The 16,121-nt window shown below is 37.9% G+C and overlaps 2 protein-coding genes across 2 annotated transcripts; both read left to right on the forward strand.

Moving 5' to 3' along the window:
• The first annotated feature begins 121 nt into the window (after nucleotides 1–121).
• On the forward strand, nucleotides 122–3,253 carry LOC139730904 (cytochrome c oxidase assembly factor 6 homolog). Its single transcript, XM_071641781.1, has 3 exons — nucleotides 122–165; nucleotides 641–824; nucleotides 1,777–3,253. Exons 2-3 carry the CDS (start codon nucleotides 672–674, stop codon nucleotides 1,867–1,869), a joined length of 246 nt encoding a protein of 81 aa, XP_071497882.1. The 5' UTR covers nucleotides 122–165; nucleotides 641–671; the 3' UTR covers nucleotides 1,870–3,253.
• A 3,362-nt stretch (nucleotides 3,254–6,615) lies between these two features.
• Nucleotides 6,616–16,121, forward strand: LOC139730905 (alpha-ketoglutarate-dependent dioxygenase alkB homolog 6-like). Its single transcript, XM_071641782.1, has 7 exons — nucleotides 6,616–6,720; nucleotides 10,379–10,447; nucleotides 11,300–11,360; nucleotides 12,203–12,249; nucleotides 12,783–12,887; nucleotides 14,297–14,407; nucleotides 15,664–16,121. The coding sequence occupies exons 1-7, from the start codon at nucleotides 6,643–6,645 to the stop codon at nucleotides 15,952–15,954; spliced, it is 762 nt and encodes a 253-aa protein (XP_071497883.1). The 5' UTR covers nucleotides 6,616–6,642; the 3' UTR covers nucleotides 15,955–16,121.

Here is a 16,121-nt window from a genome sequence, read left to right on the forward strand (position 1 = left end):
AGAAACCTTCGCATGGTATAAGTTTGCTGAATCCCAGTCTCCATAAGTCATTTCATCCATCGTTCGAAAGTATGGGTACAAGCGAAAACATTTTCCCATCATTCGCTATGTTCCTCTGAATTTCGTCTGCTGTTCAGTTACGAAATCGTATCCAAGGCACTCAAGGTAATACAAATTAGGAGACTAGAGTGTACGCGGTCTGCAATTGATTGTGTTTCTTAGTTGAATATTACAGAAAATGTATTTTGTATTTAATTATCAAGTTCAGAAAGTCTAAGAAATGAACAACACGAAATAGGTAGACATAGGTTGTCTATGCATGTAGTCCAACACGTTGCGAAAGTTGTTGTGTCCAGTGCAGTGGTAGTGTAGTGTCTACAACTATATAACTGCGACCAGCCCGAGGCCGAATGCGAAGTATAACTGTGTTACGGAGCGCCCCGGGTTTTACAGCTGTCTGTAGAATTCTACTGAGTCATAGGGATGGGGACAGGGATAAAGCAAAACACCGAACAAGTAGGGCTTAATTACTAGTACTAGATTCCTATGCAAGTCTTGCCCAACCCAAGTCTTCCCATTTGAGCAAGGCGCGCTGTCGGTTAAACTACAATGTACTTCTCTTTTCGCTGCTTTATTACAGATTAAACCTAACTGAGACAGCAGCTAGCAGCATGTCAAAACCGTCATTTCCAGATGCCAATTCCAGGAAGCGCTGCTGGGCAGCCAGGGATTCTTACTTTGAATGCCTCACAGCGAAGAATGATGATGAAAGCAAATGTCAGGAATTCAAAGAAGCATTTGAAGCCAACTGCTCTAAAGCCTGGGTGAGTGTACTGGCGAAAATAAACCATGTAGAGTCTACTAAAGCAGGGCTCGACATTGACCGAAAGATCGGTCTGTATCTGGTCGTCAGGGATATGTATATACTGTGTCTGGCGTCACAGATCCCCTCCTATACAATGTACAATGTCGATGGAGGAGAGCGATAACGTCAAAAAACAAAAATAAATAAAAGACTCCTCCGGACAGACAGATCTTTCTGTCTAGGCTCGACATTAAACTATTTTTCTCTGCGGGCCTGTTCAGGCCACAAAGTAAAATCTTTAAATCTGAAATTTGGTGGCCAAAATAAAAAAAAAGTAGTGGCTCAAAATAAACAGAAACTGAATGATCCATTTTCAGTCTTAGTTGCCTGATTACTCAGGCCACCAAAAGATAGGTGACCTGATACCAATTTTTAGTGGCCCCAGGCCACCAGGCTGCCCTTAATGTTGAGCTCTGCCTTAAGGATCAGATCTATTCTTCTTCTTTTTTCATAAGCCTATAGTATGATGTGTTCATTGCTAAAAACCCATAGGGTCTACACGTGTATAGTTGACACACACGGGACTGGAGAAAAATCTGTTGACTATGCAAATGTTGACTTAAGGGGAAGACATCAAATTAATAACATTTTTAAAAAGAAAAATCGAGGACTCTTTTATTTCACCGACTGGTGTGATTTGTTGTCGTAAGTGGTGCCAACTTATGCAAGATTTATTGTGTTGTAAATTATACATAGTATGTGCTCAAAATACTAAAGGAGGAAATGTACATTTTTTTTGGGGGGGGGGGGGGGGAGGAGGAGCATACATCAAAATCCAGGTGACCGTGTTTAAGATTGTCTAAAATTGTCTCTTGTATATATTTTAAGTACTGTTAGAGAATTTTTTAGTAATACACTGTATTTTTCATGCAAATCTGAATCTGATGTTACTTTCTTCTTTCTTGTGGCAGGCAAAATATTTTCTACGGAGACGTCGGTACCTAAAGTATCAAGATGAACTAGCAGCAGGAGGCTTCATACCAACAGAAAATGAGGACTCCTAGCACAAAGATATTGCTGAAATGAGTACAAGAAGTATCAGAAAATCATGGAGATGGACATTATTTCATTTATTATCAGTGCCTGACTTTGCATTCAGAAAGTAGGTCTGCCATGTGGATGTAGTGTAGGAGTTTGTTAGATTTTATTGTACATGTATATGAATAGAATCATTGAAATAAAATGACGGGTATGAAACACTTGTTTTTCTGTGAGGATGAATACCCCATAAATTGATCTGGACTTTACTCAATGTGAACTGAAATGTGATAATATTGCACATAACATACACCTATAAGTAGTTTTGGTTTCAGACCCTTGTCTTTTATTCTATTGTGCAGGCCAGTCAGGGGTATGAAAAAATACTGCTTTTTGTATACCCCAGGATACTGTGAGCATTGAGTAATGAAATTTCAGCACTTGAGTCAGTGAAATGCAAATAATTGAAGTCACCCCAAATGTTCATTAGTTTATTTGTTTGTTTGTTTTCTTCAAAATTTTAGTGGGTAATTCAAGGTACAGTACAGTGGACTAACGAAGTCCTCGGGACCGGCAGTTTTCTTTAGTTATATCGAAATTTCGATACAACCGAACAAATAAACAATAAAAGTACAATTTGTACATCGACTGGATAATGTTCCAGCCCGAATGTTTACTTTGTTATAACCGGAATTTCATTATAACCGTTTTCGTTATAACGGGAGTGCACTGTAGAAAGGTACAGCATTGATTACAATTTTGAATGTAGACCATGAATTTGGCATAGGATATTCATCCACCATTTAAATTTACATACAATATTTATGACAAAGTCAAAAGTCATGGCAGTGATGTTGATCAAGGATTTAAACCACCCAGAAAGGTTTGCCGCACATTGTTTGTCTACAGTTTGTCTATGCTACAGTAACAATATGCAAGCAAAAGTATAGTTGACAGCTGAGAATTGAGCTTGTTTGGGTGTGTGGTTAATGAAAATTGTCTGTTTGTATCCAACCATGATATGAAAATTGAGCAGGTGCATTACTTAATTGTGTAAGAGAGACATTGATGATAAAGAAATTCATATTATCAAGTATCCCTGGTATTTGGTTGACTCTGTCATTTAAACATTACCGTCTAAAGAAACAGCTACAACATTTCAGATAAGACAATTGCATATTCAGAATACAGCATTACTTTGATATGTGCACAATGGTCATTATACTTCCTTTGATATACAGAATTCATAGTGACCAAGTCATATACATATGATGAGGAAACATTTGTTGTTTCCCTTGTCATGCTTACAGGTCATACTGCAAAATTTCTTTGCAGCCAATATGTATGTGTATATGTGCTGTATGCATCATTGAACATTATTTTTGTAGAGTCACAAAAGCTTGCACTATTGAGTACCAACTTTTCACCTGATTGCTATTATCACGATGAAATTGAAAATAAAGACTGTGAATATGACTGTGAATCAATATCTTTTGGTCAAGTGTAACTTTTATTATACACCAGTCAAATGTGTGATGTCTACAGGGAGAGACAGATTGCTGATATTTAATTTTAGCTTGCTATGTCTTTTGTGGTGTGACACTATGTTGTAAAAAGTAATTATCAATTATTGCAACTTGCAAGGTTGGGGTTTTTGGAAATGATGCATTTATCTATGTGCTTTTAATGTCCGTTTGAGTGGCATTATTATTGATGATGTGCCGTGCTTGGTCAACTTGGGAGTCCAATAGCCTATGCATAGGTGGTAAACACAACTTCAGAAATATGTCACCTACAAATGTTCATGAAGCCAACAAATTGTGTATTTTGCAAGAAATGTGGTATTCTCTTTCCCTAAATTGCCAATATGCAGAGCCTTCTAGAGACATGAGTATAGGCAAGTACCACTTGAACAACTTCAATCAGCAACAGCAAAAAAACAAAAACAAACAAACAATCAAAGAACAAACAAACAATCAAAGAACAAACAAACAAACAAACGAACGAACAAACAACCTCTTATAGCATGTACCACTTACACCATACCTTAAAGAAGAAATCCACTCCAAAGTTGTATCAATTCATAACAAAAAGAGAAAAATTCACTGCAGAACAATGCAAAAATGACCAAAATCAGATAATGAATAAGAAAGTTATGACAATTTGAAATTTCCAAATTTGTCGCAAAACACTTCTTGACCAGTCAATATGAATATTTAAGACAGCAAGTTGATGATGTCATGCTCTCATAACTTCTTATTTGTTTCATATACAGAAATGACAAAAATCCCATATTTCAGCTGTTTAGATATAAAACTTACCTGAAAATCACCCAAAATAACACAAAAAAAGTAGCAAATGTTAACTCTGATTTATTTTGGTACAAGAATATGCTTTTACCTGAATTAGCTAAATATAACAATTTTTCCAAATTTCATATGTAGCATACATGAAAAAGTGTGAGGGCATGACATCATCAACTTGCTTATCAAATATTCATAAGGGTTGGTCAAGAAATGTTTTCCAATGATATGAAACATCTAATTCTCATGTCTTCCTTATATCTTATAAGATTTTTGTCATTTTTGGAACATTCGGTAGGGAATCTTTTTTTCTTTCTTTTAGAATTTAGTTTTTGGGTGGATTTACTCCTGAAACAAATAATAAGCATCTAATTTAGTCTGATTGGTTGTCATTAATGGAAGTTATTTAACCAAAAACAAAATAAAACAAAAAACAACCACCCTATTGTAAGAATTCAAATAAACTGATTCTCCTATCTAAACTTGTTATCATAATGATTAAAAAGAAAACAAATCTCTTGTTTAGGTTCACTTACCTTTGTTTTAAGGTCTCAACTACAATGTGAACTGTTTTCTGATGTAGCTTCTGTCCTTTGCTACTGTCTCTTTCCTGCTTTGTCCCTGTATTACTCTTTCCCCAATCCTCTGTATCTTTGTCTGTTTTTGTTTGTTCATTCATTTTCCTTATCTGACTCTTGATGGCAATCTGTATATGAGCTCATGACAATTGTACAAAGTATCTTTCATTGTTGGTTGTTAATCATTTTCTCTTGAACTTCCATTCTGAATGATTTGTAATGACCAGTGATGTCATTATTTCCCTACTTTTATGTATGTTTGCTTTCTTTTTTATATTCCCTAAGGGGTTGACTGTCAAAGTTTTCTTTAAAGGACAAGTTCACCTTCATAAACATAAGGATTGAGAAAATGCAACAATATTAGTAGAACACATCAGTGAAAGTTTGAGGAAAATTGGACAATCGATGCAAAAGTTATGAACTTTTTTAATTTTTGTGTTGGAGCCGCTGGATTAGGAGACTACTGCAGCTTGTGAGTCATATGCGTACAACAGTATAAAGAAAACGTAAAAGAAAATTCAACATATTTTCACTTTTTTCGCATAATAAAAGAGCACTTGACTTGCCTCTTTCTAAAGGCAGGGGGAATAATATTACCCATAACATTTGTCGGTAACGAGTCAGGGGAATGTGTACTTTTTTCAAAAGATGGAATTTTGTGAAATTCTCTTTATATTTTCCTTATATTGTTGTACGCATGTGACATCTAAGTTATTCATACACTGCAGTAGTCTTCTCATCCAGCGGGTACTGCACAAAAACTTCAAAAATTCATAACTTTTGAACGGATCGTCTGATTTTCCTCAAACTTTCAATGATGTGTTCTACTAATATTGGTACATTCTCTCAATCCTTATGTTTATGAAGGTGAACTTGACCTTTAATTTGTCTATATACTTTATTTTCGCTGTTTCTCCACACTAGTGCACATAAAAGTAGGTGTCAATGTTGGGTTGAAAAAACAAACATTGTCATTTGATTTTAAAAAAAGATAAGCACTATCTTCCATTTGAGTGTTTTTTCTTGTGATCTTTTGCACATTGCGCAACTGTGTAAAAGGAAATTACTGAGATGAAATGCAACTAAGAACCTGATAAATGCCGATACCTTTCAACACCTGTCATTTCTTTGCTCGATCTGTCTCCAAACTTACAAGAAGGACCTTAGGGGTGTTTCACAAGGATGTACTTTAATATAAGTTAACTTATATCACTGCCCACATTGAATTGAAAAAAACAAACAAATGCCTTAAATAATTATGAGTGGTACCATTGGTGAGTGGTACACAGGTCAAGCAAAGGGACACGAATGGCCACCCTTAAACCAAGCCAAACTTAATCAAAATTAGCCTTTGTGAAACATTCCCATTACAGATACTTCTAAATACTAATTAGGAGTAGACCAACAACAGTCAGTAGGCCTATACATGTATATCTGACAAACATACAAATAGATAGGCAGACAGATAGTGAGCAGGAGGGAGGAAGAGGGAGAGAGGAAGGGACAAAATGGGTTACTATAATTGGTTTAGAGAAGTTGACAAGAAGGTGAATGGCCACACCCCCTTTTTGTTTGTTTGTTTATTTGTAGTTGTTTTTTATTTTGATTTTATTTTGTTTGTTTTTGTTTTTGCTATGTTTTGTTTTGTTTTATTTATTTGTTTGTTTGTTTTTGGTGGTAATGAATCCGTACCTGGTAGTTGAACAACAGATGGCGACTCGTGCAGTCCGAACTCTGCTACCGCTACGCATACTAGTACGTGGCGGGCTCCGCGGCCGGCCGGCCCCGGCGCCGCGAGCTGTAGTATGTGCCGTAGCAGACAGATTTTCTTCTTCCTTTACCGGCTCGTCTCCGATCGACTGGATCTAGGTATAAAACTCGACCGACTGTGTTTCAGTGGTGTCAAAAGTCGAAGAGGATGGAACAAGTGTCGCAAGGAACGACAAAGTCACAGGGTGATAACGACATTCGTATTGCAGACTTCCAAGTTAAAAACGTAAGATTGAAAAAAACAAAAACAAACCCGCTTTCAATGTTAGCCGTGCATTTATAAGTCCCATTCATTTATTTTCGTGTCCCCCACATACACAGTTTTGAGCGATGTTTTGACTTTTGTTGTGTTGATGGGTAATAATGGCTCTAATGCTGTTGTGCACCAGAGGTGAGGCAAACTCATTAGCCTTATTTAGATCTGGCAGACTTACAGAGATGCACTTGATTCGAGAAAGGAGTGTTCTTGTCAGTCGAAAAGGGGGCAAATTACTAAGACTCAAAGTTAAACCATGGTCGGAGCTACTAGTACTAACAGTAACAGAAGTAGCTCCATGGTTAAACCACTGGCACTGCAAGTGCAATTAATTTCACTCCTTTGCTTCAATGCACAGTGGCTGTTTATGAACATGATGAATCAGGTTTGTGGTAGCATCAATGCCATCAATCATACAAAAGTTAAGCGGAGAAGAGATGACATTCGACAACCCAAAGTAAATTAGTGAGAGGCACTGTCTTTTCCGTTTGTCTCAAGTTATTTTGAATACCAAGAATGGCTTAAAGTGTATCTGATATCTGTACACAGAAATTTAGTTTTCTGACATTGTAGGCTATTGTACTGGCAATATCCCTATGAAATTTAAGAGTGCAACGTTACTCACATACAGAGATATAGCAATATATAAAGAGACATCTATGAGCAATCTCTAAAATGCCAAAAATTACATGTGCCTTGATCTAAGAGTAGTCGTCTGGCGTTATCGACTGCATTCAATCGCGTACTTCGATAATTTTCTGTACGATCAGTGTACTATACTACTACGATACTCTTAAAACACGCAAACGCACGCAAATGTCCACGTATGCAGCTAGGTTGGTGCTGCCACACTGGCCGCGCCGGGCCACTGAGCAGGCAGCCGTGGCAGCATCTACTCATTGATCATGCGGATGCATATATGGCTCGATGAGCCGATACCGATAGACAGTATTCGATATAGCTGTGTGCAGACGGAGGCGAACGAAGGAAACGTGCACACACCGATGATCTACGCGTGGCTACTATTTTCAGATCTGGCTACTATTGCTGCGCGCACTAGTGCGTGCTGATTTATCAAAATTAATATTTCACAGTTTGGGGCATTTTTTGTGATGGGATAGAATTTTCTCTAGATTTCTTTGGACATTCTCTCACACCTCTCAAATTTAGATTTTAGGGGAGAGATTCCCTTTAAACCTTGAGCAGATATATTCACAATAATGATAGTTGATAGTTTTTAGAGCGCCTTTTCCACTGGATACAAATTAAGCACTATTATGACAATTGAGGTGACATGATTCAAGTCTTCAAAATTATGAATGGCTTTACTGACACCAACTGTTCCAAGCTTTTCAAGACAAAAGATGAGAGAGTTTATCTTCGTGGTCACAATCTCAAGATCCAGAAGCAAAATGCACGATTGAACATCTGGAAAAATAATTTCACCCACGGGGTAGTATCTCCCAAAGTCAGCAGTGGAAGCTTGATGTATTCCTGTCAAAGAAGTACAACAGATTCACATACTCTAGTTTTCTCAAACAGCAGCAGTCAATTACTGCAATAAAGTAAGTCAAAGGTATCTAAGTTGACATACAGTGGAAGTTTTTTTTTTTTAATTTAATTGGGAGGGCATTAAAAGACTATCATCTTTCCAGATGCCCACCATAGGAGATAACATATACAAATTACCAGGCAGTGACAGTACAAGTCCAATGCATACATAGGGATTGCAGGTCTTCAAATTTTGTTTGAAGTGATCCAGTGTTGGTGATGATTTAGAAGAGGAGGGAGGCTATTTCACAGCCTGGGTGCAGTAGAGGAGAAAGCTGCATCACCAGCTAGTTTGTTGGTGCTATGCATAGTTGAGTGAAGGTAACCGACGATGAAAGATGAGTGCACATAGAGTTAGAATCTTATACCAGACACTCCCCAACAATCAGAGGCTCGCAAATCAGACTTTCAGAGAGTTTGCGAACATAACAAAACTGTGAGTGTTGATCAAGGAGAAAGTGATACAGGTGTAGAGAGACACAGATAAAGATAAAGAGAGAAACAGCATAAGATTGAGATGCTACATTTTACAAGTAGATACAGACACTAGATAAGGTGTGTAGAGTTTCATAATTTTTGTTTTTATTGTTTTGTTTTGTGTTTTTTATGCCTCCGCCACGAAGTGGTGCCGGAGGCATGTTTTCGGGTTGTCCGTCCTTCCGTCCGTCCGTAATGAATTTTGTGGACAGCGTAACTATAAAACCTTTTGAGGTATCCTAATGAGACTTGGCACGTATGTGTATTAGGGAGTGAAGTTATGCTTATCAACTCTCGGGTGCTCATGCTCGAGGTCAAAGGTCAAAAGGTCAAGGTCAAATGCTTAAAATTTCACTATTTCCCCCATATCTATGCAATGCCTGAAGATATTATCTTGAAACTTAGTATATACACGTATTACCCAATTAAGATTCTCTGGTAAAGTTTGGGGTCATGAGATCAAAGGTCAAAAGGTCAAGTAAAATGTTAAAATTTAACACTTTTTTCTCCATATCTTGGAAATTGTTGTAGGTATCTTCATGGAACATAGTATACAGTGTATATGCATGTACTGACTGGCAGTGATTATCTAGGGAATTTGGGGTTCATTGGGTCAAAGATCCGGGGTCAGAGGTCAAGGGCAACACTTCAAAATTTTACTTTTTCCCTCATATTTATGCAATGCCAGCAGGATTATTTTTTTTTAAACTTGGTGTATGCATGTATAACCCAATAGAGATTCTGTGGGAAGTTTGTTTTAGTTTTTTGCCAAAAAGGTCAAAGGTCAAAAGATCAAGTGAAAGTGCTGAACTTACTTTGTCCTCCATATCTCGGAAGTGGCTCAAGTTATCTTGAAACTTAGTACATATTTATTCATGTTCTGCCTGCCAGTGATTCTCTTATGAATTTTAGGGTCAAAGGCCAGATGAAAATGGTAACAATTCTCTATTTAATACAGAAATTGCACTTTTTCTCCATACCTTGAAAATTACTCAATGCATAAACTTATGAAGGGGTCAAAGTCAAGTAAAAGTCCTTAAATCTCCAAATACATGCTCTCCTATTCATCCAAAACCTAGGTCAAGGAAAGTGAACATTCAACACATTTGTGACAAACATGTCGTTTTAATATTTTGCCAATTTTGTGAAAATGTAATCACACATTGTCCACATGTAATATAGACCTATTAAGAGAATCATGCATTATGGCAGAGGCATACCTGTCGCCATAGTGACACTTCTAGTTAATATCATGCGTTGAACATAAATTGCTTCATGCTTTTTCTGGCACAGTTGGGATTTATAGTTTTGGGCACTTATAGACCAGAGGCTACCTCAGAATTGATCATTTGTCCCATGTCAGGTGAATATATATCCTCTTTAGGTGCACAACATTTCATGTGTCCAGCCTTATTTCCATATTGAAAGCAGATACTAAGTTATCATCCTGAGCAATCCACAAATTTATTGAATTTTACTTTAAAAAAGTCATGTGTGCCAATGATAGTGATGCTTCAATGCCTATCAAATGGACCCACCGAAGTAACTAACATCTATTTCATTGTTTTTTTTTTGTAATTACATTTTTTTCCCTCTGCAGGTTCCAGATGTTGTATATTACATTCCAAATTTCATTTCAGAAGAGGAAGAAAAATATCTCCTGAGTCAGGTATGTAAACACCACACTGCCCTCTAATTATTTCTGATTATTCTATGACACACTTTGTTGTACTCTGGAGGGTATTTTGTCCTATTCTGTATGTGTGATGTCTGTCTAGTTGGCCTCATGGCTGATGCAAAACGTACTGTTATTCTCTCAAGATCCATTCCGGCAATCCTCATATCTCAGTAGTTGAAATTATATGATGATTGGCTCACTTGATCTATACCATGATACAGACTGAGAACAGTAATTGGGACATTCTAGGACTATTTACTGAAGATTTGTATGCAGGTCAATGGGAGACTTGTGAGGGAATGACATCACCTCATCACCTGTTCCATGAAATTTTGAAAACTTTTAGATGTTGTATAATTGTCTTGTCATTTTTTGATTTCAGTTAATATACTATAATTCTGTTTGTTTGATTTGTTGCTTATTCAAGTCAACTTCAGCATGAAGTGGCATTGGAATTCAGTAGTTGGATATGTTGACATTTTGGCCCGAATTCACGAAGGTGGTACAAATGAAACCATGGACAAAAACCATGGAGCGCCAAGTGTCGCATGGAATATTTCGTTACGAAATCAGTCATTTCGTTGATGAAATGATTATTTTGTAACAAAATTACAGCATTTTGTAACTAAATGGACATTCGTCCACAAAATTATAATTTTGTTAACGAATCTGTCATTTTGTCGACAAAATGACTGATTTCGTAACGAAATATTCCATGTGACACTTGGCGCTCCATGGTTTTTGTCCATGGTTTAAACCATAGTTTCATTTGTACCACCTTCTTGAATTCAGGACATAATGTTTATATTTATTTTTTCTTCTTCTTTTTTTATTTTTTCTTAGGTTTATGCAGCACCAAAACCAAAATGGAAACAGCTGTCACACAGACGCCTTCAGAACTGGGGTATGTTTCATTATGTTTCAGGAGAAAACAAATCTGAATTAAGACTGATCTCTTATTCCAAGAAACAAGATTTCAAGGACATCAATCTTATGATCTTGTACCCTGAGTAAGAAAAAAATAATAATTAACTTTTTTTTCTCACTCCTTGTCTACCTTATTTTTCTCACTCCATGTCCTGCTAATACAGCTTAAAGGGACTGTACAGTACTGGTTGAGGTGGGGATTCATGTTTTGAACATTCTTAAGTGAGATAATGAGAAACCTCTTATGAAAATATGAAAGAGCATGTAATTTTAAGAAGGATTCAACGTTTGTTTTATGAAAATTGGTTTTCAAATGGCTGAGATATCCAAAAAAAAGTGAAAATAATAAAAGGCGACAGGCCACAACTTTATTATGATCTCTATGTTTCACCTTATTTTTGGATATCTCAGCCATTTCAAAACCGATTTTCATCAAATAAACTTTTGATACCCCTTAGAATTGCATGCTCTTTGACATCTCATTGAGTGGTTTCTGAATATCTCGCAAAATGTTAAAAGCTAAATCCTCACCTCAACCAGAACTGTACACACCCTTAAACCACAGGAGATTCTTGTTTGTATGGTCTACATCATGTAGCATGCAATCTCTTCTTTAAAAGAACATATAAAGTGTTAAGATGCCTTCTCTGAAGGCTGTCTGGCACACACAATTATATTTTTACATGTTTTCTGACAAACAATACCATGCAACCTAATAAGGAAAACTTAATGTAATTGCATGGTTCCCTTGAATTCCTTGACTGTTATGTGCGGACAAGTATTTATTGTAATGTTATGAATTCTCATTTCTTGTTACAGGAGGCCTGCCTCATCCAAAAGGGATGATTGCAGAAGGATTACCAAAGGTATGGTGTGTGATGATCTCCTGTGTAGTCTAAGGTCATAGACTTATGAAGGGTAGGACCTACTGGTATCATGTTTTTTGAAGTACAGGTATCTGATCATATATAAGCGAGGCGAGTAAGTATATCCTGTGATTTTCGTGCTTGTTGGGTTTGCATGTTTTGAGATATTGACATGGATACGAAAGTACATTGGCGCCAGACAGCTTTAAAGAAGCTGATCTTCCAATATGAATGATAATCATTTCCATCCACTCACCTTTATTAGTTGATGATTTTAGTGCCTTAGAAGCTATGACAAATTATGTGTATGGTGTGTGAGACACTTCAGACAACCATAAGTAACTAAGTCTGCTTATATTTTCTACAATCATTGAAATGGTCAGATAAATTTCACAGCTGAAACATTAGAATGACTCATGTGCCTGGCCTATCTGTACTGAACTTAAACTTAAAGAACTTTTTTAAAATTACAGTGTAATACTCGCCCTGTTACATATTCAGTGTGTCTTTGTTTCGTGCTTCTCATTTAACAGTGGCTTGAGCTGTACACCCAGAAAGTTGCCAGTTTGGGGGTATTTGAAGATCATGTACCCAATCATGTTCTCGTCAATGAGTATCAACCAGGACAAGGGATCATGGTATGTTGTACTTTATTAGTCGAAAGCTTCAAAATTGAGAGTACTGTATATTTCATTTGTTTGTGAAGTTTGATATTAAAATATAATCCTGTAATTTAAAGAATTTGTGGATATACTAGAGCAAATATATCTTCATGCTTTCTTTAAAGTGCAGGGGCAGCGGACACCCCTCTCACACCCTGACATCACCCATGCACACTAAAAAGAAAACATTCTGTGGCCTCTGATTTGTAATGTGAAGAGAAAGCACTTACATTGCTCAGTTGATAAAATACAGTCATGTACTTGATGTAGATAAAATAACCATAGGTTTCTCATTGTCCCACAATGTGTTCCTTCTGTTAAGCTACAGACACACTGTAACTGAAAGTCTAGGTATAAGCAAGGAAGTAGGAAGAGATCTCTTCTCACCTCCCTGGTGTAAGGATGTAATGCAGGAAGGTTTAGAAACATATTTCTCAGGCATTCGGAAGGAGCATCAAAACTCATCTGCCTCTACTCCCTTCCCAAAAACTTTGTGTGGATGCTAATAAGCCAGTTTGTAGTTTCATTCATAATCTTTGTGATGCTTATCTCAGTGAATTTAGAAACCAACATGCCTGTTGGTACAAATGAATTTTTCTGCCTATGAGGAAAGTAGAACTCTGATCTGGCTTATTTCCACAGCTGCTGCAGCTGTTGCAGCTGTCTCCGAATTCTTTTACCCTAATGACGAAGAAGAACACAAGCTAAAACATGCATTCAAATTTGCTTCGGAGTGTCTGGTGTGGATGGACTGCATAGGGCAGTCTGTTGTGAAAATCCCTTTCACAGTCTGCTTATCAGTATCTTTAAATCTTTCTCCCACAATTACCATAATAATGTAGCACAATGCCACCTAGCATTGATAATGTGGAACACAAGTGGAAGTTGAGGGGAAGTCCCATGGTCTAAGGGGTGCAGTAGCAGATGGGGTCATGGTAAAGTGTTTAACCTAGTGAAATTCCTGCTCAACCTTGCAGGAAGCATTACATGGAGCTCAACTTCCAAGATGATGTCATAATTGCAGTGGAATAGCCACAACACATCCTGTGTTGATCAAAAAAGGGGGGAAATGCCATGTGTACCTGGTAATTCTAGTTGCTTAGACTTGTTAAACATGATGAGACATTAAATATGGAGAGATCGACATGTCACATTCTGGTATACCTGATGGAAATATGTGTTATGAGGGCAGTATTTTGGTACCCAGGAAAGGAATATCAGTTGACTTCTGAAATTCATAAAAATAAAATCACCCTCAAATGTATAGTATATATTATAGTACATGATGTACATGCCTGTAATAATGCTGCACTATAATCAACTGTCTCCCCCCCCCCCCCCACCCACTCTCCCTCCCTCTTTCTTTCATCTTCACTCGCTCACAGCCTCATGAAGATGGGCCACTGTTCTACCCAACAGTGACAACTATTAGTCTCGGCTCCCACACCTTCTTGGATTTCTACCACAGGAGAAATGAGAGCCGTGAGCACAATGGGGTAAGCTGTGGATACCTTGATACCCGTTTCCCTGCAACAGGAATTGTGTTGTCCATATTATGCAATGCCTTTTTTGTTCTACATGGGCTTTCACATGTTTTGCTAATTACTGGACAGAGTCACAAGTTAGTCATTGCACCAATGCCCGGTGAAAAGTACAGTTGGGTTTGTAGGCAAAGTAAAAGACTGGTCATGTGATAGCTCTCAGCCAGTCATTTGAATAAGAGCCATGTTACCTTTTGATAACTATCATTTACCCATCTTTATGAGTTCTTCATATTGTAGCCATCTCTTTGAGTTAAACAATTTACAGAGGCAGCTAATGCATTGATAGGGCTTTGTTAATGAGTATTAATTGCTTGAGACAGTCAAGTTAACATTAATTAAGATGTGGGGCTGCCAACACTCGTCCATCAAAATGAGGGAAATTCCAAATAGCAATCAGGGAGAAACCTGTCTGTTACATGCATCTCGATGGGCTGAAATAAGTTCTGAATCAGGAAGATTTTTATATTCTGTGATCTGGACATGACAAGTATTTAAGATTTCAGGAAGTGTCCATCAGAGTCAGGGAGACTTAAGCCCGCCGCACACTACACGATTTTGCCCCGATTCATCGGTCTTAAGACCTTAAGACTAGAAGTGTGACGTCACAGTCTTGCCCTTTTCTGGTCGTACGACTGGGTCTTAGCGCCAGTCGTAGAGTTTTGACATGTTGAATTTCTACGACTGGTCGTAGGCTTTCAGCCATTCACAATGCAGTAAAATGCAAGCGCACGCAGTGCGCACTGCGCGCGCTTTGCAGTCGGGTCGTATAGTGTGCGATGTCCAGTCGTACGACTGGTCTTAAGACCCAGCTTTGCTTAAGACTTTAAGACCAGTCTGATCGTGTAGTGTGTGGTGGCCTTTAGTAGCTCTGTAAGATGTGATGATGATGATGATGGTGATGATGATGATGATGCATGCACAAAGTTGTAATTGTATCAAATGGACCCCCTTCACTCCAAGGACTGAATAATCCTGTATATTTGTTTGCTTTTATCCTAACGGGATCTGTTATTCATAAAAACTTCAACAGCTCAGACAGAAGATGACATGGTTCATACAATCTAGTGTGGAGTTTCAACAGCTTCTTTTAAAGGCCAAATGTCAAGAACTGCTGAAAAATGCTTTGTGTTGTGAAATGACTTCAGAAACTCCTGTTACTCACTGATGATGATAAGTGCAAGCTATTGACCTACGTCATATTTTTACAGGAAGGAGACAGGGATGCCTCTAGTGGCAGTGACCCTCCACCAGACACGGAGCCATTCATGTCACTCCTGCTGGAGCCAAGGAGCCTCCTTGTGCTCCAGGGATCCATGTACACCTCCCATCTCCACGGCATCACAGAGAGGGCGACAGACAGCATAACAGACAGAGTGGCCAACCTGAGCGCGACTAGGCATGGCATGGGTGAAGAGCTGATGAGAACCTGTCGCGTCTCTCTCACCATCAGATTCGTTCCAAGGACGCTCAAGATGAAGTTACTGTTTGGGAAGAGATGACGGATGTGGATAAAGGACACTGCCAGACACGAACAAGAGATGGTGGCAGTATCTCTGCCTGGACTGGAGAAAGATAATCAGCACAGTTTCTATCCCTGGGTAGGAAGATAAAAGACAGGTGATCACTGGCCATCAATGTCATACATGATTGGATGCTCAGTCCATAA

This window comes from Diadema antillarum, unplaced genomic scaffold (genome assembly GCF_040938485.1).
Source record: "Diadema antillarum isolate AM-2024a unplaced genomic scaffold, OU_Dant_1.0 seq00000343_RagTag, whole genome shotgun sequence".
NCBI lineage: Eukaryota > Metazoa > Echinodermata > Echinoidea > Diadematoida > Diadematidae > Diadema > Diadema antillarum.